Genomic DNA, 26,204 nt, shown 5'->3' with positions numbered 1-26,204 from the left:
GAGTGAATGATGACTACTAGAAATCATTGCTACTACTGAAGAGGAGTAGCTCAGTGCAGCTAAAAACAAAAAACGAATAAATGAACAGAGCAGATCGTTCCAAACGGGAAGTCAGACACGAAAACAGCATAGAGCATCCGGTCATTTCAAAATAAAAGACCAAGTGCAGTTATTTTAAGATCAAGACACAGAAATCTTGAAAAAAGAACACTTTTAATTGAAGCACAAAAGTAAATCACAGAATGATCTCCAAATGAGCAGATAATCAACCTCAGAGGTGCAAACTGAAATGTTTGTGTGTTGCTCTGTTTAACACTGATGTTATCACGTGATTTCGCATTTCTCGCGCAATAATGTAGGTCCCCTGCGATCTTGTGATCTTGTGAATCCAGCTGCTTGGGCCAGCGCTCCGCTGCACTGCGGACCAGACACGCTTCCTATGGGCGAGGGCTCGTGCCGTCTGACAGACCAGAACCGCCACGCAGACAGAAAGCGCTGGAAACGGATTCTGTGGGATCGAGGGGTTAGGGACCTGGGTCCGGATCCGAGTACACTTGACCCCAAAATCTAGTCCGTTTGATTAATGTGAACACTGTGTACCGTACTGGAGCATGGTTCGTTGATCTGTACCCGGGTCCACTTGAAAAAGTGGTGTCAAGTACGGTTCATGGGTGCTCGGTTACGGTACGCATCAGGTGTGAAAGCTAACCGTACCAAACCACAGAAGTGGACCGCTTTTTATAATGTCTCCTCCGAAATCCACGTATGCGCGCAGCACCGCCGATCTCATCCTCTGAGCTGCACGGCCAGGGCTGATACCGTAGGAATGTAGGTGAGAGGGTCGCTCTTGAGATTTTCTCCAAAACATGAATAATAGTCGGCATAGTGAGAAGGTCGGCTCCATTGTACGGGCTTGGGATCATGTGAGTCGCATGCTTTTCTACGCTGAACGACAACATAAACAATGTTACGTAGTTGATGATACTCTTCTTCTTCTCCATGTTTTTGAGGTGCATTACCGCCACCTTCTGCTTCAGAGTCCTACCGCAAGTGTACTCGGGTACAGAACCGTAGCTAATGTGAAAACGCCCTAAGTGTGAACTTGCACAACACTGTCCATGCTGGTCTTCCATGCTTTGAAGGTCCTTACAGACCAGAAGTAGCATGCATGACATGTGATGACTATGCTAACAAATGAAGAACAGACAGATGCAGATAAACACCTTTATTTTGGCTCCACAACATACAAACATGACTTTAAATAAAAAAAATAACTCCATTTGTGCTAAACTGGCTTCCGGCCACATTTCCCTGCAGAGTAGGTGAATCCTGTTGAAGTTCCACACTGGCCACATGCTGTAAACGTGTTGTAAGAGACAACGTGTCTTGTTGCATTTATGTCAGTTCTCCCTCATTCTACTCTTATAAGTGAGAGGTTGAATTAAATAGCAATACCATTTAGAATGAATGAGTTAATCTGAGGGATTCAGCTGCTGTAGCTCACCTTGGTCCGGTATGATCAGCATTTAACGGAGGCTAAAGTTAGCGTCTTTATGCCTCCTCTCTGCTTGAGCCTGTCACACACAAACATGTGAAGAGTTTATCTCTACATTAAACACCTCTCCAGGAGACATGTGTGATGTTCCTGCTCGTGGTCGTGTTCTATTTCAGGTGTCTCATTCAGGGTTTGAAAAGGTGCTTTCAGGCGGTGAGCGGGTGACACTGCGGCTGCCAGCAGGCGACATTCATGTTGAGTATTTTGAATCTGCAGCAGCAGGGTGCAGCGCTGCTTCAGTGGCCCCCAGATAACTCCAACCCACCTAACAACCTGTGTTTCTTTCTGCCTTCTTCTTCTTCCTTCTCGTTTTGGCCAGATTCCGACTCAGAAGTTCATTAGATGAGCATAAAGCAGTAAAGAGAGGAAGGAGCGCTCACTGATCTTTAAAAGTACCAGCAGAAACCACAGAAACGGCCTCTATAAGTGAAATATTCCCCTATTGCCTAATTTCAGGGTTAAGACTTTAATATGCTCTAACTTCTGCAGGCACACTTCAAAATAAAAGTCCCCCTTCAACACCTACATCCTGTAGTTTTCAGATTAATCATCATTTTGTTGCCTTTAAGTGTAACTTTCTTAATTAGAGACTTTATGAACTTTAATGCAGCGGGGGAAATGAACAGGGACTCAAATAATTACTCTGATAAAATATTCAGTAGCTGAATACATTTCCTACGTTTGGCTAATAAAATGTTTGTTTTTATGTCGGCTGTGTTTGGATTATGTGTTTTTGTTTTGGCTTTAACAATAAGTCAATTTTAAGGAGAGGGACGAGGTGTTAAAAGGAGCTGTGGGGGTTTACTGGAGCTCTGTCCGGAACTATCAGTGTTCCTGTTCTGCAGCTGTTTGTGCGCATAAACAGGCTGTTTCCCATTCAGACTCTCAGTGTGTGCTCCTCTGTGACGCTGTGTGTGGGTCTGTAAGGTGAAGGGGCAAACACTTACTGGAGCTCTTTTGTCCCTTTTCTGCAGATGACACACAGCTCTATGTCTCTTTTGTAGCCAGCAGGAACAGCCGATGAATAACTGTCGGGGAATGCTGAAGAGAAGACTTCAACTCCACCAGCATCACCTCTAGCTGCATCACCTTTGTTAATCATCTTAATTCCTTAATGCTGTTCTTTCTGTCTCACAAGAACCTGAAATAGTTATTGATGCATTCATTCACTCTATAAATAATCTTTCAAACTTGTTAAGGTTTTACTTATATCCTTCAAAGCTACTGGGAACCTAAATCCTCAACAGCCTTCTATCTAAGCAATTTAGCATCTCATAAGCCCTTTTTACTTTAGCCCTTTTTACACTGAAGCATGCATTATTAGTTTACACCTCACGCATATTTTGCTTCTGCCGGAATGCTATCAGAAAACACCCTGGGGCGGCTTAACGCCGGCGTTGCTTGGTCCGATGTAGAATGACAAAGGTGGCATGAGGACGGAGCTTCGTTACGGTGCTGAGGCGGAACCGCTGTGTAAAAAAGGCTATTGCAATTCTGCCACAGCACCGTAATGAAGCTCCGCCGTTATGCCGCCTTTCACATTTTACATTGAACCAAGCAACCTCAGCGCAAAGCCCAGTGCAGAAGCAAACGTGTGCGAGGTGTAAACAAACAGCAGGAGAGAAAAGGGGCTAGATTAAGTATTAAGTATTGTCAGTGAAGTTTCTGGAAGCCTTTTAGATACTGGGTTTAAATTGGGCACGGTTAATCTTGGATATTTATAAGGAAAATGACCCGTCAACTCCAACTCAGCTCCAGCAGCCATCATAACAGTACTCACGTAGCAGCTATACACTGATGTTGGAGTCATCCTTTAGTATATGATAATCACTGCAGTTCATTATTGACTAGGGATGAGGACTTGAGACTTGGGAACTTGGACTCGAGTCGACTCGAGTCACTGTTTTGATGACTTGCGACTTGACAAAAAATAAATGACTTGAGACTCGACTTGACTTGAGGCATGATGACTCGGATGACTTGCGTGTGTTCATAAGTTTGAATGTTTGCTGTTAAATATAAAATGATACAATTCAATGTTGTCACGTTTTTGTCTAACTATCAAGTATGTACGCAGCACAAACTGGGAGTCATGATTGGACGACTCAAAAAGCTCCCCGTATGTTATGATTGGATGTCAGTCAAACTCCTCGCTATGGCAACATGCAACATCAAAGCCCCCAAAGAGAAGCCTCATCAGTCGTACTCGTTACTACTCAATACGGTCTCAGAGCAGACCATCATCATGGCTGCGTCTGTGCCAAGATAATACAGATACAATTCATTGTCATACTTTTTGAACAGGTTATATAAACTGGCCAATAATATCATTATTAGACGAGCTGCTAACACCTTGTCTTTCTCTTTATAAAGACCGGATACTACAGGTAAGAGTGCTGGAGCTTGGGTGGAAGAAAAGTGACGTGACTCGGGACTTGACTTGCCTTAACTAAGGACTCGACTTGACTTGACAACCTGTGACTTGACTTGACGTGCCCAAGAAAAAATGACTCGAGACTTGCTTGAGACTTGATCCAAATGACTTGAGACTTACTTGGGACTTCAGCAAAGATGACTTGGTCACAGCACTGTTATTGACAACCGTCGAGTGTTGTTTGTGAGGGCTGCTGATGCGGGTGTTCTGTGTGGGCTGGGAAAGGTTAGCTCAGTAATAATAAAGCACTAGCTAACGCTACCGACTCATCGTTCACAGTGCAAATAAACAAAAACACCATCTCAGCAAACGTAGCATGTGTATGCTAACTGCTAACTATAGTATGGACAGCAAAGCTTTGTAGCTCAGCATTCAGTGAGCAGCTGAAGTGAATAATTTTAGATGACCTCCTCTGATTCTGACCTGTACAGCTCAAACATATAAAGGTACACTACATTGATTGTCACGTGCACCTGTGTTGTAGGCGGAGCCTGCAGATGTCAATCTAAATGTGATGGCCATTGTGTGAGAGAGAGAGATGATCTTGTACGACTTTTATCAATACATTAAAATTGATGTCTTTTAAAACACACTGAGTCTAATTAATTGTATAGTTTTCCTGTCGTGTTATTTCTTATTGTACACTTCATGGTAGTTTACTGTTGCCATAATGTTCCTTTATATAATACAATAATATAAATTTCATTCTGCTGCTGCGAGGCTTTTGTAACCATGTTTGAAAGATGCTGTTCAAATAAGCTTTATTATATTATTGTTATCATTCTAAAGCACACAGATGTGCTCCTGAGAGCTACAAGGGGCCGACAGAATTATGAAGTGGAGCATTCTGATGACGCATTTGTTGGTCTCATCTGATAATCAGTGTAGTGGAATAATTTGCTGATGCTGTCAGACCAAAATAGCAAAAAGGAAATCTTCTGGCAAAACCACTCGTGTTTTATATGAGCCTGATTGTCCCGCCTGAACACACAGCCCTCTCATCTTCCGCCTCATTCTGAAGCTCAGGAAACAGGCCGCTGTAGCCTGTAATCTGAGAACATGCACACTTCTGAACAGACCCTTTCCCCTGGCTGTGTCCTCACCCCTCGGTCCGGCTCTGGATGGTTCTGGCTGCAGCTGCAGACCCGTCCGGTTCCATGAGCACCGCTGGTCTGGGTGTTTCTCACAGCAGGTGTCTGGTGCTGTATCTGCTGAGACGACATGTCAGCCGGAGCTCAGGGGATTGCAGAGTCTGGCACGTGATGCGTGGCATATGGTGTGAGTAAGAGCAGGGAGGACACTGCTGACAGCTGGACCGGGGATGAGTAAATACCCCCTCTCTCTCTCTTCCAGGTAGCAGCTCTGTCATGCCACCGGTTACGTAAGGCTGGCACCCTCCCTGCTGCTCAGATTAACAATACTACAGCAGCCAATGTCACTTTAATACACAGATATAAAGAGTGTGTGTGTGTGTGTGTGTGTGTGTGTATTTGTTTGGCTATTAATGACACGGCTACGAGGATACTCTTTAATTTCAGTAGAAATCCCAAACTGACCTTAACTGCGACACGGCGTGGTTCACCGCAGGGTCGGTGGTGGTGGAGCGACTTGAGTGCTTAACTTTGCACGCTAACAATTACCTCGGCCACAGGGAGACTAGAGCTACTTTGAAATATTATTAAAGAAAAATGAAATTGACGAAGTACATATGATACAGATTACTGAGAAAATATGTTTAAAAAAACTCAGTGTAGTTTCTTGCAGAAAGTGCAGCTCGCTCACCGGTCAAACGTCAATGTCAGCTTCAGTTTTAATGTCCATCGATCAGGAGGTGTTGAAGCAACAAGCAGGATAACTGAATTCTAAATTAGCATGCATTTGAACATTTGTAGATAAACAGCATTAATCGATTGTTATGACTAACGCATGTCCTGGTCATGCCTTCACAGTGGTCAAAGAGGGATCAGTTACTGTACGACACAAAAATGCCAAAATAAAGTTATTTAACCACTTGAATTATGCAAATATGAATCTAGTTTAACTACAAGCAAGCTTCTCTAAAATGCAGTCTAAGTACTGGTTTAATTACTTCACCAGTGGTGGATGAAGGACCTGAAAGCCAGACTGAAGTACAGATATGATAATATCTGATATAATACAGATAAAATGACTTTGGTAGAAGTGAAAGTCTGCTGTTCTGATATTACTCAAGTAAGAGTCTTAAAGTATCTAATATTTACTGAACTTAAGTATCAAGTCTGTTTCTGATATTTATTGTTAAAGTCTTAAAGCTATCATTTTTTGGCTGGTTATGAAACAGACTGAAACTAATTGTGATGACTCTATATATATATAAAGCAAACCAGACCATTAGCGACAAGACTGATTATTTTTGTATAGTTAATGCCGGAAACTGCTGGTGGGGGGTAGGTGTCAGACGAAGCGATTAACTGCACGCTGCCTTTGTTTACATTTTGTAGGGCAAAAATTGAAAGTGAGTGATACATATGACTGTTAAAGAAAGCAGGATGAGATTTCGTGAAAAACACCACCGGCGGAGCTAAGCGGCTGCTTTTCTCTTCTGCAAGTGTTGAGAGTAAACAGTAATCTACTATGGCTGAACAAACAAAGAAAAGATGGATGACTACAGATACAACTTCAACAATAAGTGAAAATCCAAAGAAAAAGAAACAAACTCGACGCTCAGATGAAGCAAACAGTCTTAAAGGGAAAGCGACCGTCAGCGAGGAAAATCAAGAGTTACAACCGGAGCCAACCGTGGACGTCACACATGCAGCACTGTCTGGATATCTGGGAAGTGTGCTCCTGCAATTATCACCACAGGTGCCGCCAAAGAGAACAAAAGTGAGATCTTCGAGATTTGAACTTTAAAGCACCTTAAAAAATGGAGTTAACTTAAAGGGGTGTTCGTTGACCTGTTCGTCTTTGTCACCACGGTCACCATGGTCACCACCGTCATCTTTCTCTGGGGTAGCTGATGCCAACGCTGTTGTTGCCTCCATCATGTATCTAGTATCACCATCGAGTGGTATTCTACTCACTCACTCACATCTGACGCCTGGATCAGTAGTGTAAAATGATGGCTGTGATTCGTCCACTAATCTTCTCATTAGCGGTTTGATTACCGGATCCTGCAGTCTGCATGTTAAAGTGTCCTTTGGTGAGACACTGAACCCCAAATAGCTTCCAACAGAGCCGTCGGTGTGTGAGTGTGAATGTGATTAGATTAGAGCCTGATGGGCAGGTTGGCACTTTGCATAGCAGCCTCTGCCATCAGTGTGTGAATGTGTGTGTGTGAGAGGGCGGATGTGACATGTAGTGTTAAGAGCTTTGAGTGGACTAGACTGGAAAAGCACTGTATATTTGTGCTCCAGAAATGTTTGTCCAGTTTGCACATTAGAATAATATACATATTGTTTTGATAACAGTAGGACTGACAGAACCTGTACTTTGGGATCTGGATGTTCTGTAAGTCTTGGTTCCAAATCTGCTCTAAAATGTAAAAAAACAAACTGAGTTTAACAGACATGAAACAGTACATCTGTACAGTCTCTAGCCTTCTTTACACTGCGGTTTCACCTCAGCACCATAACAAGCTCCGTCCTCATGTCAGGGAGTGATGTTGTACTGAATATCATCACGGCTGTGATTTGGTCGTCGGCACGAGGCCGTCATGACGTGGCTCTTCAACAGGCTCCAGTGGGTGCAAAAACAAACTGGTTCTGACTTGGTTTGCAAGTCGAACCAGCTCTGAACCAGCACGAGCACCAGCCCTGAACTAGAACCAGGTTTGCGTAGGTGGAAAAGGGGTAACAGAGGCGTAATGATCCCACCTCGAACTGGCCCTTGTGTTTAATGCACTCTAATCTGTTTGTTATTTGTGTGCAGGTCCAGCTGTGCCTGTGGGAGTGGACGTGCAGGTGGAGAGTTTGGACAGCATATCAGAGGTGGACATGGTAAGTGGAGTTAATGGGTTAAATCTCACACATCTGCACACAGTATTATTTAAATCTGTCTGCAGAAAGAAGTGGAGTCAGCTGCAGATACTGACAGTAACTCACTGAAACAGATTCAGTTTGGGTGTATTTATAGAGGATTACTGGAATCACTCAAACTCAATATTCAATCAGGTTTGAAAGCCGGGTCCCACACAAACTGTGAGTAATGAGATTATGGAAGAAGTAGAAATATCATGTCATTATTAGTGGCACTATTCCTCTGGATTATGTAACTGGTGGCTGATTTAACCCGAGAATCTGGGACGGACTGAGTTTGCAGCCGTGGAAGTTTCTGACTTTAGAAGCTCAGATGAGGAAGCTCATTTAATCTTTATTAAAGAGGAAGATGATTTGTTTAACCAGAAACAGACGATACGTCGCTCTCTCTGAAGACACCAGACTCCATTGACAAAAACAGTGATTTTACCTCAGGAGTTATAGGTCCACCGCTGCCTAAGTCTGTTGGTTTGTTTTTGTTATTGTGTGACTTTGGTGTTTTAAATGGTTAGTTCAAATGCATCACAATATTTGTGTAAGACACAATAACACAGAGAGACTGACAGAGGCAGCAGTAGAGCAGTGAGTCCTGTGTTCTCTGAGGTCAAAAATATAGTTTTTATGTATGGAGTCTGGTGGCTTCGAAGAGTTTGATGTAACAGCTGTTTCAGGATTTTATAGGAAGCGTCTTTCTTTTTGATTAAATGCCCAAATATAGTTTTAAAATACTCAGTTGTCCTGTATTTGATATCTGTCCTTTAGAGGGTTCTGTACTTGGAAATGACATATGAGTGTATTCTTTTATTTTTAGTAATTAAGCTGTTGTTTTCAGTTGGATAACCAGAATCAGATTACGGAAGCTCAGTGGTAGGATGTTGATTTTGTTCAAAGTCAGACTGATGCATGTTGAGTAATGTAATTAAATCAACCTTCTGTTCTGGAAGCAAAAATTGGATCCAAAAAACGGTCGTCCTGATGTTGTGTAAGCTCCTGTTTGCAAGGACGACCAAGGATTACACTTCATTTGGGTCCCAGAGTCGTGTATTTAATTGTTTTGGAACAGAGAGCAGAAATAAATAATGATTCCAGATGACGGCCGCTCCTAATGACATTACGTCATATCACAAAGCTGCAGGACGCTGAACAGTGACACTGCAAATTATCTCCTGCTGCGTCATTTAGAAAAGCCAGGTTATGCAAAAACAAGATTTTAGGGACATTAGTGGTGTTGGTGAAAAGAACAAAACCTCTTTGACCAAGTATAGATGTTAGGAACAAATTTATCCAACATAACAGCCGAACTAAAGCTCACACAGTTTAAGGTTCCTGCACATTTTTCATTTTAAATTCCAGACTAGACTAAAATTTCCAAACCTCTTGGAGGACTTTCCAACAATATCTGACACTGGTTTACCCACTGGTCAAAAAACCCACTAACACCCGCTAACACCCAGCTTTCTTGCTTAGTGGGAAAGGTCACAACCAGCATTCAGTCACGGGTCAAATGACTCTGCAGTAGACCCGGGTAATTATCACTTCGGCGCCGATCTGCATTGATGTAAACACAAAACCTGTGTCAACACGCTAATCTCCGCCCCCTTTCCGGCGCGATGCTATGCTCCGTTGGTAACTTCTGCGTCTCCTTGTCATTTTGTCAGTTTGATAAACAGATTGAATGAGTAATAGATACAATAAAGACCTAACCACCGTAACACCTCACTCAGTTTCCGTTGCATTTGTGACGTCAGACGGTGAGGCAGCAGAAAAGAGACCGTCAGGAGGATACTTCACTGGCAATGGGGAAAGAGACAAGCGGGTCTTCCCGGGTCTGATGAACCTGTGTCAACCTGCTTATTTCTGTGGGACAGGGGTGTTATTGGCTTCATTGGCTGCTCCAAACGCAATAAAAACATACATAACCAATTGCTATTTAAAAATTCAGATTTTTATATCATAATATAATCTGGAAACATTTACGACTCTTTTATTTTCCCTTAAACTTATCCAGAGCTGGAGGCCCATGCTGTCACACTGTGCAGGAGCCCTGCTAGGTTGTTTTGTTTCTAAGAACACTGAGACCAAACCTGCTCTCTGGTTTCTGACTCCCTGTTTGTGAATCTCACAGATTCATAGTTTCATGTTCCTGCTTCTCAAACAGAGGCCGACTACCAAAGTCTCAGTTACAGGGCGGGCCTAGTGAGCTGAACTACACTAAAAGTTCATCTGAACAATCATTAGCAGCATTTATACTTAAATCAGCAACACTAATAATAGGAGACATATTGTTGTATTATATAATTTTAATAGGCTCCATTCAACTGAAGTATTATGGCTATTCTCTACCTTTAACCAACGCATAATGAAGGCCTAAACAAGCGTGAAGGAATGTTCCATTACATTACGCGTGAAAGAAAATTTCAAAATAAAAGTATCACAGTAATTATACAGCGTGTTGAGAAACGTGGGCTAAAGTGCTGAGTAAATCCTGTCCTTAAATGAACAGTTCATTAGTCATACTCTGTATGTGCTCTGTAATAACATACACATGTAAGGTTGCTGATTCAGGTATTTGAACATGTGTGAGAGGGCTGAGTACAGCTGAGGTGTATCGGGGCTTTAGTCAAATAATTAGCAGCGTGTGTTCATGGTGTTGTAGGAACATGTTTCACAGTGAGGCTCATTTGTGTGTTTAATCATAGAGACAAAGCAGACAACAAAGCAGCTCTCTGGCTGCATCGGGCTGTGAAACACACACATTTTCTTTTGTGTTTATCGCTGGTGTTGAAGCTGCACCTGGGATTCAATGACAAAACAGAATTATAGGATGTCACCGACCTTTTGATTCATAGAAAGCTTATGTTATTTACACCTAATATGACAGTTAGACAAGTAGAGAAAAGTCCTGAACCAGGGAGTATGATTCAAACAGTAACATCAGGCTGAGGAGTAACATTAGCAGCCAAAACCTCTTTGTTTTGTGTGATTATGAGATGATAAGGAGTGTGGTCCAACAGTGGCCAAAGTAAAGTCATACTCATAAAGTAAGTGAACTGACTTGATTATTATTTGTTAAAAGTAGATTCAAATTCTACAATTCGTTGGTATGATGTTGAAGAATATTATTCCTGAACATAAAAAGAACATGCACACACACCCTAACCAGAGAGAGAGCAAAACGTGTGAAAATACTGAGGCAGACAAATATTCAGCTGCAGGGCTGTAGGGTCCACTTATTTAATACAACACTAAAGTGACATTTTGAGAACAACACAATAAGTTGACATTGGAGCCCTGCAGCTGTTTATTTGTCTGGTTGAATATTATTTCCTGCCCACATGACTCAAGTTAGGTTTGAATACAGAAATTGTTTTACAAATTCATAAAAACATTTTTTGTTTCTTTAGTCGGCAGTTACAAAAACAACATCATGTGAGTGTTGTAATGAATTGTGGGTAATTAATCTCTGGAAGTCTGCAGAAAGTCTGCTTGATGCTTCTGTTGGACCGGATGACATGGTGGTTTGGACAGCTCTCAGAACGAGCAGATGCCTGCAAAGTCTGCAGTCTGTAAGATTCAGACGTTTGGATACAGTCATGAAGTGAGAAAACTCTAATGTCAGCTACAAAAGCTAAATTTATCTTAAGTCTGCACACATTTTCTCATGAGCCATGAAGTGTGGCTTCAGCAGCAGAAACCTCTGATGAAAGCCTGCAGGCAGCTGAGCAAAGGTGCTTTTTGTTGATAATAAATTCAACTTTTAATTTGTAAGTGACAGAATGTGTTATTGTTTTTAAACCTTAAAATACATCAAGATACAATACAATATGAACATTACGATATGATATGAAACAATACGATATAATATGATACATTTAAACAATACAATAAGATACGATACCAAAAGATACGATATGAAACAGTTCGATGGGATATGATATGAAATGATACAATGTAATATTAAACAATGTCCTTTGAAGGTTCTCAGTTATCCAGGTCATGTAATTCTAAGCTTAATCCAAAAGGTTCTTGAAGATGTTTCACCTCTCATCGGAAAATCTTCTTCAGCTCTAACGCTGCGTTCCATTGACCTCGGAAGTCGAAGGTCAGAACTGGGAATGACGTCACACCCAAGTTGGCCGCATTCCAGTACAACAAGTCGGATAACCAAGTTGGACGCCTCCAGTAAAACAGTTATTGTGCTTGCTCTCTTGGAATACAGACAACTACAGAACAAACATGAGGTCCACAACATGTCCACAGATAGAAGTTGGACAGTACTGTGTGTACGACTGAGTCAATGAGACACAAATAAAACAAAAAGTGATAATAAACAATTACTACTACGAATTTCATTTACTGTTGATGCACGGAGATATGAGGTCGAGTCAGAAATCCGACCTCGGGGGGCGTTCCAGTTGAAATTTCTGACTGGGAACTAGAAAATTCCGACTTCCGAGTACAAATGGAACGCACCATAACTGACTGGTGGACAGAGCTAGAAATATAAGCCTCAGATGTGTAATCAGGGGTGAGTCGTTAGCCTCCAATAGTGGCTAATCTCTACATGGACGACGTAGAGAGGAAAGCTCTAACTTCCTTCAGCTACCCTAAGCCATTGGTTTAGATATGTGGATGACACCTGGGTAAAAATCCGATCTGAGGAAGTGGAAGCCTTCACTGCACACATCACTGCAGTAGATGGCAACATCAAGTTTACCAAAGAAGATGTGAGAGGAAACAGCCTGGCCTTCCTGGACTGTGCACATTGAAGAGGACAGAAGCCTCAACATTGAAGTTTACAGGAAATGCACTAGCACAGACCAGAACTTTTTGATTCTCACCACCCACTAGAACACAAGCTAGGAGTCATTAGAACTCTACACCACAAGGCTCAAAATGTACCCGCCAGGACAGAGGGGAAGAAGAAGGAACAGGAATATCTCAGGGAGGCACTTCAGACGTGCGGCTACCCAAACTGGGCCTTCAGCAAGACCTCTAAAAAACACAGCCCAACAGGAAAGAAGAGAACAGCAAACAGCACAGCATTGTTATTCTCTACCTGTCTGGAGTATCTGAGAAACTCAAACTCAATATCCCAGTACACTTCAAACTGTCGAACACACTCAGACAGAAGCTTGTCCACCCTAAGGACAAAACACCCAGACATAAACAGAGCAGTGTAGTGTATGTAGTACAATGCAATGAGGAATGCAGGGACCTGTACATCAGGGAAACAAAACAACCCCTCCACAAACGCATGGTCCAGCATAGGAGAGCCAGCTCCTCAGGTCAGGACTCAGCTGTCCATCTACCTCTAAAGGACAAAGGACTCCTCTGAAGACAGCAAGGTTCACATCCTGGCCAAAGAAGACCGCTGGTTCGAAAGAGGAAGCCATCTATGGTAAGCATGAAAAACCATCCTTTAACAGAGGTGTTGGCCTAACACACCACCTATCACCCACTTACAAAGCAGTGTTGAATTCTCTGCCCAAACAGCTGAGATCACACTCAGGATCATGTGAGCCTAACGACCCATCAACACCAGAGGGTACTAATGACTCTCAGTGATACTGGGTTCAGCTCAGGCTAACGACTCACCCCCGATTACACATCTATTAGCATACTAATGACCTACAGAGGCTTATATTTCTAGCTCTGTCCACCAGTCAGAATTAAAGAAGCCTTTTGGATGAGAGCCGAAACGTCTTCAAGAACTTCAACCAAGTCCAGCTGCCTTTTGGATTAAGCTCAGAATATTAAACATTTCAATACGCTATGAAAGGATACATTAACATTCCTTATGAAAACAATACTATATAAAATGATATCATAAGATATGATATGAAATGATACACTATGATATGACATAGTGTTGTGACGTTCACGCACAATCCGATTCTTTTGAACGGCTCTTTGGTGTATGAACATCAGGATATGATACAATATGAAACATCTCAATACAATACAATGCAGTCTGATTAGGGCTGTCAATCGATTAAAACAAAAAAAACTATTAAAAATATGCTGAAAGCATAACATGGCAAACTGAAGCCCAACAAACAACAACAGACGGCATGTTGACCTGAATGTAACATTCCTCAGTAATAAGTAATTGAGTCTGCAGCAGGAGATTAAAATAACATGTTATTCAAAGTTTAATCACTTACAGACATTTGTCACAACCTGGGCTCTCTGCATCAGCTGTATGCTCGGCCAGCAAGTGGTATTTAAGACTCAACGTACTCCGGTGGTAACTCCGTTCACATCGACAGTAAATACAAATAACTTTGTCTTGTCCAGAGAACCATCGAGCTGGGCTTTGAGGCTGAACTTGACATTTAACAGACCCTTTTAAAAGACAGCTGCATCGCTTCCTGATTTCACAAACTACGGGGCGGGCGGAGGGACATAATAATAGAAAGCATGTGAGCTAATCGCAAAATAAATAGTGGCGTTAAAAGGAATTGCGTTAACTCATTATTATTGCGTTAACTTTGACAGCCCTAAGTACAATACCATACGTAATGACACAATAAGATACGATATTAAACAACATATTATGAAACGATACAAAACACTTTATTGTCCCTATTATTAGACTCAGATGCTGCACACATTAAGCTCTCTCCACAGAATAATTGATTGATAAAAGACAACAAACAACCACAAACACGTAATATGCACATAGTCAGCCTTTAAGAGATTCAGCTTTCAGGTACATCAAGTTGTTCACGTTTTAAAGAGCTAATATGCTGGTAGGTTTATACATAGCTTTATATACATTGAAGGAATTCAATATTAGAAAACACCTCTCATTAGTAAGCATACTGCACACTACAGTTAATAGCCACTGGAGAGACTCAGACCTGCCCCTGAACTCATCTTACACTCATCAAAGGTACTTTAATGATTGGTGCCAATAGTGTGATGTGTTAATGCAGCCATTATTCCAAACTGATCTGCTCTTACATAATGCCAGGAGGATGATGGGAGAGGACACAAAGATCTGTGATAGGGGAGGGGGGAGTAGTGCAGACTCAGGAGGCCTCCTTCCTGTATGGTAACAGGAGGAAGGAGTTGAGCAGACAGAGGTAATCTAGGACTAATGGACGCTGTGGACTTAGTTAACATATGTTCAGCACTTCTCTTAAACATGTATATTCAGTCATAAGTAATCCATATAATCCAGGATCTGCATCTGTGTAATCCCACCAGAACTCGAGTCATAGTGAGACTTAACCCAGAGGCTGTTCCTCTATCTAACACCCCTCCCCCTCGCCCCTTCATTAGGACTTCACCATGACCCTGTATCTGAGGCACTACTGGAAGGACGAGCGGCTGGCCTTCCCCAGCACCACCAACAAGAGCATGACCTTTGACGGCCGCCTGGTGAAGAAGATCTGGGTCCCTGACGTGTTCTTCGTCCACTCCAAGAGGTCATTCATCCACGACACCACCACCGACAACATCATGCTGAGGGTGTTCCCCGATGGCCACGTCCTGTACAGCCTGAGGTGAAGACAGGAAGCCGTCCCTAAACACACACACAGATGCCCACCCTCACTGCTGACATTTACACTCTGCTTTAATTTCCTCAGGGTGACGGTGACCGCTGCGTGCAACATGGATTTCAGTCGTTTCCCGTTGGACTCGCAGACGTGCACGCTGGAGCTCGAGAGCTGTGAGTGTTCCTGTTGCTCTGACACTAAACTGCAGTGCTGAGAGGAAAGTGAAGATAACGTGCTACTCATTATTAAAGGCCTAAAGCGTTTTTGCAGAGTGTTGCCTCAATCAGCAGGACACAAAATCAAAACACTGAGTTGTACGGAGGCCCTGAGAGCTCAACACACTGCTCTTAAAAAGAACACACTTGTTTGTTCTTAAGTGCACCTGAACTGTTTATGTGTCTAAAAGTTTGTTGGATTAATGGAGGAGTTATGTTGAAACTTAACACACTTAAGAAAAAAAAAGAACACAAGCAAAAAGACAAAACTCATGCAATAAAAAAAAAACGTTATCAATTCGACAACACGTGGGCAGCATTTATAAAACAACACAAACAATTAAGGAAACAAGAAATTACAAACTAAATTCCAAAATAAAGCTGTATTTTTTTATATTTTGTATATTTGTATGGTTTTTTTTGCAGTGTGTTGAGTGTAACTACTCAGAACTTCAGTCTTTTCAAATAATTATCTTTACTGCATTTATTTATTTATCAGACCCAGATTACATTTTTTATTCACATCATTCTTGCAGTGGTTAGGTCTATGATGCTTCTGTCCCTGAACTTCCTGCAGTTATTTCAAATTGAAAGCAATTGTCCGAAAGGTTTACAGATGTTTACATTTCTCAGCCTTTAATTTGAACATCTGTAGGAAGTGAGCAGCATAGAGGTCAAATAGTTACAATCAGTGGATTAAAAATAAAACTTGTTTTAAATAAAGTAAGTAACAGGGTACTTATACATACATATATACAGTAGATGTATGCAGTACATAAATGCACATAAATACTTTCATGCATTGTTTTAAGACAACCTTTGTAAGCAACCCTCTTTTTACTAGTATTTGAGGCTTGTATTGTAGATTTTTCAGAGCTGTCTAGTGTGTTTTTTCAGTCCAGCAATCAGACTCATGCTGTTAAAACTGAAAATAGTAAGCTCTATACATTCATGCTTTCTGTCCTGTAGATGCTTACACAGATGAAGACCTGATGCTCTACTGGAAAAGTGGCGATGAGTCTCTGAGCACCGACGACAGGATTTCTCTGTCTCAGTTCCTCATCCAGAAGTTTCACACAACCTCCAGACTGGCTTTCTACAGCAGCACAGGTACATTTGCAGCACAGGTACACTCTACAGCTGCACAGGTACACTTGCAGCACAGGTACACTCTACAGCTGCACAGGTACACTTGCAGCACAGGTACACTCTACAGCTGCACAGGTACACTCTACAACAGCACAGGTAAACTCTACAGAAGAACAGGTACACTCTACAACAGCACAGGTACACTGACGGCACAGGCACACTCTAAAGCAGCACAGGTACTTTCTACAGCAGCACAGGTACACTCTACAGCTGCACAGGTACACTGATAGTATGTGGTCATTTGAATAACTGATCCATATAAACTGGGATGGAATGGACCTCGTTGTGACTCCTTAATCTGTGTTGACGAGCCTTGTCCAATAATATTTCTAAGAACGTTACTATTTTCGTTGACGTTTTGCCTAGCTGGTGCATATTCTTGAATAAATTCAAGTTTTATCAACCATAGTTAAAGAAAACTTGAGGAATCAGCGGGGACTGTTCGCCCCAAGGCCTGCTGAAGGCTTTATCAGACCATTATTTTGCCGAGTCAGAAGTAATCACATCGGCTGAGTTGAACCTCAGTGAGGAGAGCCAAAGAACCATGAGGCACGAAAAGTTGATTTACATAGCATATTTTATGCACAGTTATTTTTAAATCCTTTATATAATGCACTTTTCTAGCCCTTTCTATAGGGTCAGACAAGCTGGCAACTTGAATTAACTTGACATTAGACACTAACAATGTAACGACAGTGTTGTCAAGCAAATCTTTAGGGTTTTACAACAGTCTAATTGTTAATGTTTTTATAATACTGGTGCTTTTTCTACTGTGACAAATCAAAGTGTCTTCTATGACAAAGGACTGTAGTTGACTGATCGGATATGCGGTCAGGAAACGGTCGTGTGCTGAGAATTACAAACAAAAATGCTTTTCAAATAAGATGTGACAGCCCAAATTCCAGCCCAACATGATGAAGGTTAAAGACTTTTTGACACAAAAACAATACAGTATATAAATATTGGAAGTTAGTAGCAACTTCCCTATAACAAAACAGTGTCCTAGTTACAAAGCACAAAGCACACTGAAAATGCCAATCAAGGACACGGTGGTTAGTTTTACTCAAATAAGATATTTGCTGTTCCTAGAGAAATGGTGAACCTCTGAGAAATGTATAAATATATCCCCCTCACATTATTTTTCTGCCATTTTCTAGATTATTGTGCTCTGCTGTTATAGATCTCTTTGTTTGTAAATGTCCCTCCACATTTATTTAAATCCTGTGCAGATATGTTAGTTATTTCACCTGGTTCTGCATCATATCAGCCCACAAATCTCTGTTTTAACCCCCACACATACTGACAAATATCCATTAAATATTTCTTTCCTGTCCCCAGGCTGGTACAACCGTCTGTACATCAACTTCACTCTGCGGCGTCACATCTTCTTCTTCCTGCTGCAGACCTACTTCCCCGCCACTCTGATGGTCATGCTGTCCTGGGTGTCCTTCTGGATCGACCGCAGGGCCGTCCCTGCCAGAGTGTCATTAGGTAAGAACATGCGCAACACAATGACCACACTGCTCTTTCGTATTTAATGTGTATTAAAAGCACATCTGAGAGCAGAAGCCAGTTAGCACAAGTGAAAAGAAGCAAACTGAATGTTGGACATTTTGGGAAAGTTTTTGGCCAAAACAAGCATTAGATGGAGTTTTTCTGGACTTCAAATATCATCAACTTTATTCTGTTGAGTACTCAAATGTACTGATATTATAGCCTGGATATTATGTCAAGGCTTTGTGAAACATTTGTTTCCTAACATTACTTTGATGCCAACCACATAAAACCTGTTGGGCCTGTTTAAAGATAGGAAAATGTTCTGTACTGCTTCAGTCATCAATCTCATCTAGTAAAATAGCTTCACAAGACCAAAACACAACCTCACATCAGTGAGATGCTGCTTCTCAGGGGCCTCATTTGATTAAATGACTCGATTATTGTATTTGCCTTAATGTGGTAGGTAATTATTACTAAACAAATTGCTGACATGTCAGATTTATAACCTATTAAGATCATGCACCACCTCTACAAAGGTCCCTAAGTGATAAAACTCCTGTGCTAATAGGGTTTAAGCCTCTTGTTCTACTGTGGCCCAATCCCAATCTCCACACTCACAGATTTACGGACTCTGAGGTGTGTATGAGGGAAGTGTATGAGGGTCTCAGGCTGTGCATAAGGACGGTGAAGCTCACTTTTCAATGCCAAATTACCTCCCTTCCATGAGTCAGCATATCTGCAGACTTCCCTGTGGGACTTACCCAGAGTTCATAGCAAAATTAGTATTAAACGATTTCAAGCCCTCATGAACTCACATCCTGGAGCACTGCACGCCTGGCAGCAGTTATGTCTTTGAGGGTTGAGTGCTCTGGCTTTAGGGTGCAGATTGGGATTGGGCCATGGGGTCAGTCTGTTCTCACTCCCAACTCATCAAACACAGCAGTCTGGTCAGTGGCCCCATGCTTCAAAGCACGATGAGCTCAGTACACCTCTAGTATCATTGTCCTTAAGTTAATTGTTTGGATGTCCAGGTTAAGTCAGGTGATGCAGTATGAAGAAAGTAAGTCCACTTGGGGGCTTTGGTCAGGGGCAATCGACAAGCACGGGACTTTTTTATCCCAAGTCATGAATAATGATTTCTGTTAGTTAGTCAAAATAATCCACTAGTACTTATTAAACCCAAACAATTATCTTTCTGCTAAACCTAAGCAAGTAGTGTTGGTGCCCATAGTTAAGAGTCTAAGCAGATGATTTTTATTTATCACTGTAACTTGACCAAAGAGCGAAGTCTACGCAGAGTGGTACCTATACATCTTGAAGCTACTGACCAAGCTGCTGGACTTGATGATTTGGGAGCGAGAATATTTTGGAGGTGTACCAAGAGTTGTTTCTTCTTAATGGAGATCAGATGATGTCCTTCTGAGAAAATGCTTAAAACGACCAAGGCCAGGAATACTTCCTTAACATCAACGAGGATGGTGAACGGTTTATGAACGGGAGGCTGTGGATCAGTGGTAGAGTCTTTCAATCGGAGGTCGGAGGTTCAATCCCCAGCTCCCTCAGTCTACATGCCGAAGTGTCCTTGGGCAAGACACTGAAATTGCTCCCAGGGGCATAGCTAACAGGTATGAATGTGATAACTGATTGACAGTTGGGCACTTTACGTAGCAGCCTCTGCCATCAGTGTGTGAATGTGTGTGTGAATGGGTGAATGTGACATGTAGTGTAAAAGCAGCTTTGAGTGGTCGCAAAGACTAGAAAAGCGCAATTTAAGTACAGCCCATTTACCATTTATGTTATTACTTTTGACGAAGCAACACTTGCAGATTCTTGAGTTCCAGAGCCTTCTGTGTATGGGACAGACAGACATGAAATGTAGATTAATCTTGGCTGTTGGTTCTCTGTGCTTTAGGTATAACAACGGTGCTCACCATGTCCACCATCATCACTGGAGTCAACGCCTCCATGCCCAGAGTCTCCTACATCAAAGCTGTGGACATTTACCTCTGGGTCAGTTTCGTCTTTGTTTTCCTGTCTGTGCTTGAATACGCTGCCGTGAACTACCTAACGACGATGAGAGACGGTAAAGACCGCAGGCTCAGAGAGAAAGCCAGGGAACAGGTACAGAGACCTTTTCAGATATGGAATACATCTCAAATGGGGCTTTTAACTTTTTATTTAACCTTGATTCCTCTCCTTCCTTTCCTTCCAGTCCCAGACACTCCCCTGCACCTGTGGCATGTCCCACGCCAGGACCATGATGCTGGACGGGACGTACAGCGAGGCAGATGCCAACAGTCTGGCCGGGTACACAAGGGCCTCCATGGCAGCTGAGGATGCATCAGAAAAACAGGAGCGGATGGTGGTGCATCTCTCCCTGGACAATGAGCCCACAGGGAATAAGCAGAAGAAGGGCATACGCGGCTTCCGGATCATCCAGAACACTCATGCCATCGACACTTACTCTCGCATGATCTTTCCCGGCTCCTACATCCTGTTTAACCTGATCTACTGGTGTGTGTACTGCTGAGCCTGCTCGGTTTAGCTCAAACTGTAACAGTGGAGATTAGAAGAGACAATAATTTGATTCCGTTCTGCAAGTTTGGCAGGATGTGGCAAATATCAGAGACTTCTGGGACTGAATATCTCCAACCTTGGCTCACAAGTTTCTGCTGAACTGCTTCTTTTCCTTTACATAATCATATCACAAGCTCACATCTAACCCAATCATAATCCCAACAACCTTGAGGGGCTGGTTGCACAAGTTTTGTTGTGAGACTAGTCTAATATAAGTTGTCCAAAAACAACTCATTTAAGACCAAAAAGTTAGCCAATGGCAAAGGTATCACCCTGACTCTACAACTCTGCGTACAACCAACATGTCTAACCCAAAACAAAGGCCACAGCTGCTTATTTGGATACCATTATTTTGGTGAACTTCAGCTTCAACCCCAATTTCTAAATGTCCATATAACTATTTTACAACATGCTGTTGGCATCTTGGTTTTTGGAGCCAGAAGTGACCATATTTGAACAAGAGGAGTGGAGTTTAGTTCAACCGAACATGAACAGGATATTTTTAGGTAGCTGTAGTCACTTATGTCAATCACAAGGTAGCCCCACCCTAAAGCATCCCCTGCTTTATTACCTGATGTCATTTCAACTAAGAAAACAGGTGGCAATCAGTTGTGGGTGGTAACTCACAGAAACAAGGCCATCTCGGAACACATCGGTTAGCGTTGGATGACAATTTGGTTTCTAGGGTTATGGCCTATATTTCAGGGCTTCCAGTATAGTGGTCAACATATCTGGGCAAAAACTTCCTGTTCATTCTGCTGGTCATTGTTTACTGTCTGAATAGCAACTTGAGATATGAGAACATCTATGATAAGATCATTATCTGCACTAATGGTTTCCAGGATGGCATTTCAACCTTTGTGTTCCACATTTTGCTTTCATGCAAACATGGACTCTTTGCCTGCATACAATGAAAGCACACTAATATGTGATTGGTCAATGCTATCAATACTCAACTATAAACAGTAACCAAAATGCTTCCAACACAAAATATTCAGATATGTTTATAGAAATAAGAAAGGCTATAAAAGATCTTTACATCACGCTACCATGTACCAAATGCAAACCACGTATAGGTAAGGTTAGGCAAGGCATAGGGCAGATTCTCGTAACCAACTTTTGTCTAGTTTTTTTCTTACCTTTTAGATTGGTTTTTGGTCTCAGCCAAGTCCAGAGAGAAATATCTGTCTCTCTATCTGCTAAATATTCCGCTATGTTTACCAGCTGGACTCAAAACTGTCTCTCTTTGCAATTGTTAAGAAAGCTTTTACAACTTATACGTCTTTCTGAAGTCGGAAGTTAGATCTGAGCCCAAGTCAAAAACCTTGATGCAACCAGCCCCTGCCTTCACTTCCCTAAATAACACTCATTCTCTGAAGCGCTCTATCTTCCTGATCAGACTGTCAGAATAATATACCAGCATATAATTTGGCTGTCGTTGCCTCTGCAACCTTTGGAGCTTTGGAACTGAATGTGTCCAGAGCAGATGGCTAATGAGGCATTAAGTGAGCTAAATACCAGGCTTTCTTGCATTGACAGCACTCTGACTACACTGACAACATTTCCATTAAAGTGACAGTAAATGCTGCTGCCATGTGTTACTCATGGACTTGTGTGTGGCATTCACTAGACTGAAACAACCCATAAAGAAAGGATTGAGCAGGTTCTTATGGGTATTAAAGCAGAATGCACCACCGTAACTGAGCAAAGTCTTTATCAACAGTATTTACGGGCTTGTTTCATCCACTGAGTTCCTTTTAGTTCATATTAATTATGTATTTTTAGTGCAGCAATAGCTCCATGTGCCATTATACCTTAAGTTGGCAAAGAAGCACGACACAGGGCTTGTACAGAACTGCTTGTTGCATGCTGCAGACGTGCAATACTTCTCTCTCTTTCTAGTTGTATATTTAATAGAAAGGACTTAAAAACATGGAAAGCTTTACCAGTGATGTAACCGCCTTAAGTGAACATTTTTTATACACCAACATGGTTTAAAGGCTGTCCTTTTTTTTGTTCTTGTTTTTGTTTGAGTACAACGTGTGACTGGATAGTTATATTGGGGTTTTAAGCAGTGAAACATCCAGCTTAGCATTTAATCATGTCAGTACATAGTTAGCATAAACGCTACTACAAGGCTGGACTGTAGCTGTGATTACTGAGTACTGTTTCATTGCACAGTACTGGTTTATGAGTCAGTGTTTCAAAAGCAGCTTCAACCAACAAAATATCCACTTTTTAAAGGTTAAATTTTACACATTGGGGAATGAGTTGATTCACTTTGGAGGACAATTTTTATCAGTATCATGTCTGTGCATGTAAGCCAAGAGCTTGACCCAGAAGGTGATTAGCTTAGCCTAGCACAAAGACTTGAAGCAGGGGGAAACAGCTATTCTAGGTCCTCAGAGAGTTCAAAAGTACCTCAGCATCTTTAAAGGTGGGGTGTCCATTTCTAATCCAGTACAGTTATTATTAAAGTCAGTGAACGTCTCCTCGTGGTCCACTTGCTGTCTGTTCTATGTGGGTTGTGTTTGTACGCAGCCATGGCTCTGTAAATTGGTAATAAACAAGGTGATGTGATACCACACATAGGGACAGGTAGCATTCATAGACTGCACTCCAACCTTTTACTCTGCCAGCTACTAAACAGCACCATGATAGTGATATACATTGCTTCTTCTATTGAGACCCAATTTGCCCTCGAGCAGCGCATGCTCTGGAGTCCACCATATTGCCCGGTTATTAGAGTTGTTGTCGAACAATGTTTGTGTGGGATAATAAGGCTCCCCCCAATTTCTATTCCACCCTCCAAGCTCTGAAAGGTCCAATCTCTGACAATAACACCAGACCTATTTGACAAATCTGATGTGTTCAGGGCTCTTGAAGCAGGCTAGGCTAGCTGTATCCCTCTGCATGCATACTTACTGCACAGAAATAAGTTGAATATTTTGCAAATTGTCTTTTAAAGCAAAGGTCTCAACCTGAACGGTAATCAGCCACAGACTACGGGCTTTAGCTTAATGGCAGCAAACATTTGCCAATACTAAATGTGTTATTTATTTATGTATTAATGTTACATATCATTTTGGGATGAAACAGAAGAGCAGATGGTTTCTCAGTGAAAGAAACAAAACAAGACGAGCAGCTTTCAGATCCGTCAGCTTCCAATCAAACATCACTTCTACCTTCAACATCAGAAACTGTTCAGAATGTAATGCTTTCAGAGCAAATTTCATAAATAAAGTCTTTCTTTCTCACATGTTTATGAGTCCTGGTTGAATGTAAGGTTTGAGACTCCTTCACTGTTTTCTAATAAAGGCAGCAGCTAAGAAGCAGCTTCAGTGAAAACAGTCATAACTTCCAAGAATAATAATGTATCAGACACAATCTTCCCGTGTGACGCACATCCGTCTTTAATCCCGATTTTACAGAGCATTCCGGGCACTTGTAATCCCCAAATAAACAAATCACGTCAGATTTGCCCATGCTACCACTACTTAAAAACAGCACTGCAGGAAGGATCCCACACTCATGTCGTCTTTGTTGTTCATTAATGCAGTTGTGCTTTAAGGTAAAACACTGACTCATGCTTTCATATTCCTGGCCGTGTTTAGACCCACTGGCAGATTCTTGAGGACTTACTGTCCTGAAAGGACGTCTGGGCTGAGGATTGTAACATGTTGTGTCTGGCATAACGTAATAAACATTTACACAAATTTCTTTGAAAAGCTCACATAAAAGGAAGCATGATATAAATAGTTTTACAAATCCCGTGCGTGTGCATGTGTGTGTAAAGCCGGCGGCTCTGGGTAGTTTGGTCGGATTTAACAGGAAGTAAAAGGATCTGATGTGAACTGAGCGTGACCCAGATGTAGGTTTTTGGGATCTTTTTTTATATCTGTTCAGTAGACATAAAAAAAATGTCTGGGTTACAAGGGTAAAAAAAGTCTTATTTAATACTTTAATCTGAACCGTCATGTTACAACACAACATCACATTTCATTTAGCAGACACTTTTGTCCAAAGCGACGTACATCTGAGAGTTAATACAACATCGATCAAGACAGGAGGGAACGAAGTCAGAAAGAGCCAACAAACAGCTTCAAGTGCGATCGAACACTGGTGCCAACAGAACAAGGTATTTTTTTTGTTTGTTTGAATCATCATCAACAACATCAATAAGGTCATCATCAGCATGAATATCATTAAGGTCAGAGGTGTTCATAAAGAGCTGGGTCCTTAGCTTCTTCTTAAAGGTGAAAGGGACTCTGCGGACCCAATGGAGTTTGGTAGCTCGTTCCACCACCGGTGGACGACTGAGGAGAAGAGTCTAGTTAGAGACTTAGGGCCCTGTTGTGATGGGAGCACCAGACGCCTTTCATTGGCAGAGTGTAGTGGGCGGGACGGAGTGTAGACCTGGATGAGGGAATTCAGGTAGGCAGGAGACGTTTTTGTTGCTGTAACAAAATAACGGATTACTTGAACTGCAAAAGTAACGTGTTACATTACTCGTTACAACTAAAAAGTAATCTGAGTACTCTGACGGATTACTTTATAACACGTGTTACCCCAACACTGATTACGAGAGCCTGTACCAGCAGTTGTGTTGCAAGCTCTGAAAGGCAGGGTCTGATCATCCTGGTGTTGTACAGGGCAAATCAACAGCAAGCGAGGCCACATGAACCTTAAAGGTTAGCTGCTCAGTTATGACGGCCAGGTTCCAGGTAGACTTTGTGGTGAGTTCAGGTTGTCCAAGCTGGATGTTGATCTGTGGTTGCATAGAGGGACTGGCTGGGATGACATGAGCTCAGTCTTGGATAGGTTGAGCTGAAGGTGGCGTTCTTTCATCCATTTAGAGATATCGGCAAGGCATGACGAGATCCGTGCTGAAGCTGTAGTGTCGTCTGGTGGGAATGACAGGTAGAGCTGGGTATTGTCCGCATAGCAATGGTATGAGAAACCATGGGAGCGGATGATTGCACCGAGTGAGGTGGTATATATTGAGAACAGAAGGGGACCAAGCACTGACCCTCAAGGCACCCCTGTGGATTAACTGTGGGGTTTGGACACTTCTCCTTTCTAAGATACTCTAAAAGATCTCCCTGAGAGGTAGGACATGAACCAGAGGAGGGCAGATCCTGAGATACCAAGTTCAGAGAGAGTGGAGAGGAGGATTTGGTGGTTAACTGTGTCAAAGGCAGCTGACAGATCTAGCAGCAATAGAGCTGAGGACTGTCCAGCAGCTTTAGCCAG

At 42.1% G+C, this 26,204-nt stretch overlaps 1 protein-coding gene across 1 annotated transcript in view; it reads left to right on the top strand.

The window, feature by feature from the left end:
* LOC138612937 (gamma-aminobutyric acid receptor subunit rho-2-like) overlaps positions 1-20,904 on the top strand; it is a 30,346-nt gene extending 9,442 nt beyond the window's left edge. Inside the window, exons 3-9 of the mRNA XM_069686474.1 lie at positions 7,899-7,966; positions 15,296-15,519; positions 15,604-15,686; positions 16,698-16,838; positions 18,216-18,368; positions 20,287-20,495; positions 20,593-20,904. Of these exons, the coding sequence (XP_069542575.1) occupies positions 7,899-7,966; positions 15,296-15,519; positions 15,604-15,686; positions 16,698-16,838; positions 18,216-18,368; positions 20,287-20,495; positions 20,593-20,904 (1,190 nt within the window). The remainder of the gene's footprint in view (positions 1-7,898; positions 7,967-15,295; positions 15,520-15,603; positions 15,687-16,697; positions 16,839-18,215; positions 18,369-20,286; positions 20,496-20,592) is intronic.
* Positions 20,905-26,204: the final 5,300 nt, after the last annotated feature.

The sequence above is a fragment of the Semicossyphus pulcher genome, unplaced genomic scaffold (assembly GCF_022749685.1).
Source record: "Semicossyphus pulcher isolate SPU_LCO1_2020_fin unplaced genomic scaffold, fSemPul1.0.p SCAF_11, whole genome shotgun sequence".
Taxonomy (NCBI): Eukaryota; Metazoa; Chordata; class Actinopteri; order Labriformes; family Labridae; genus Semicossyphus; species Semicossyphus pulcher.
Note: the sequence above shows the minus strand (reverse complement) of the source record. Positions and strands in the feature narration are given on the sequence as shown.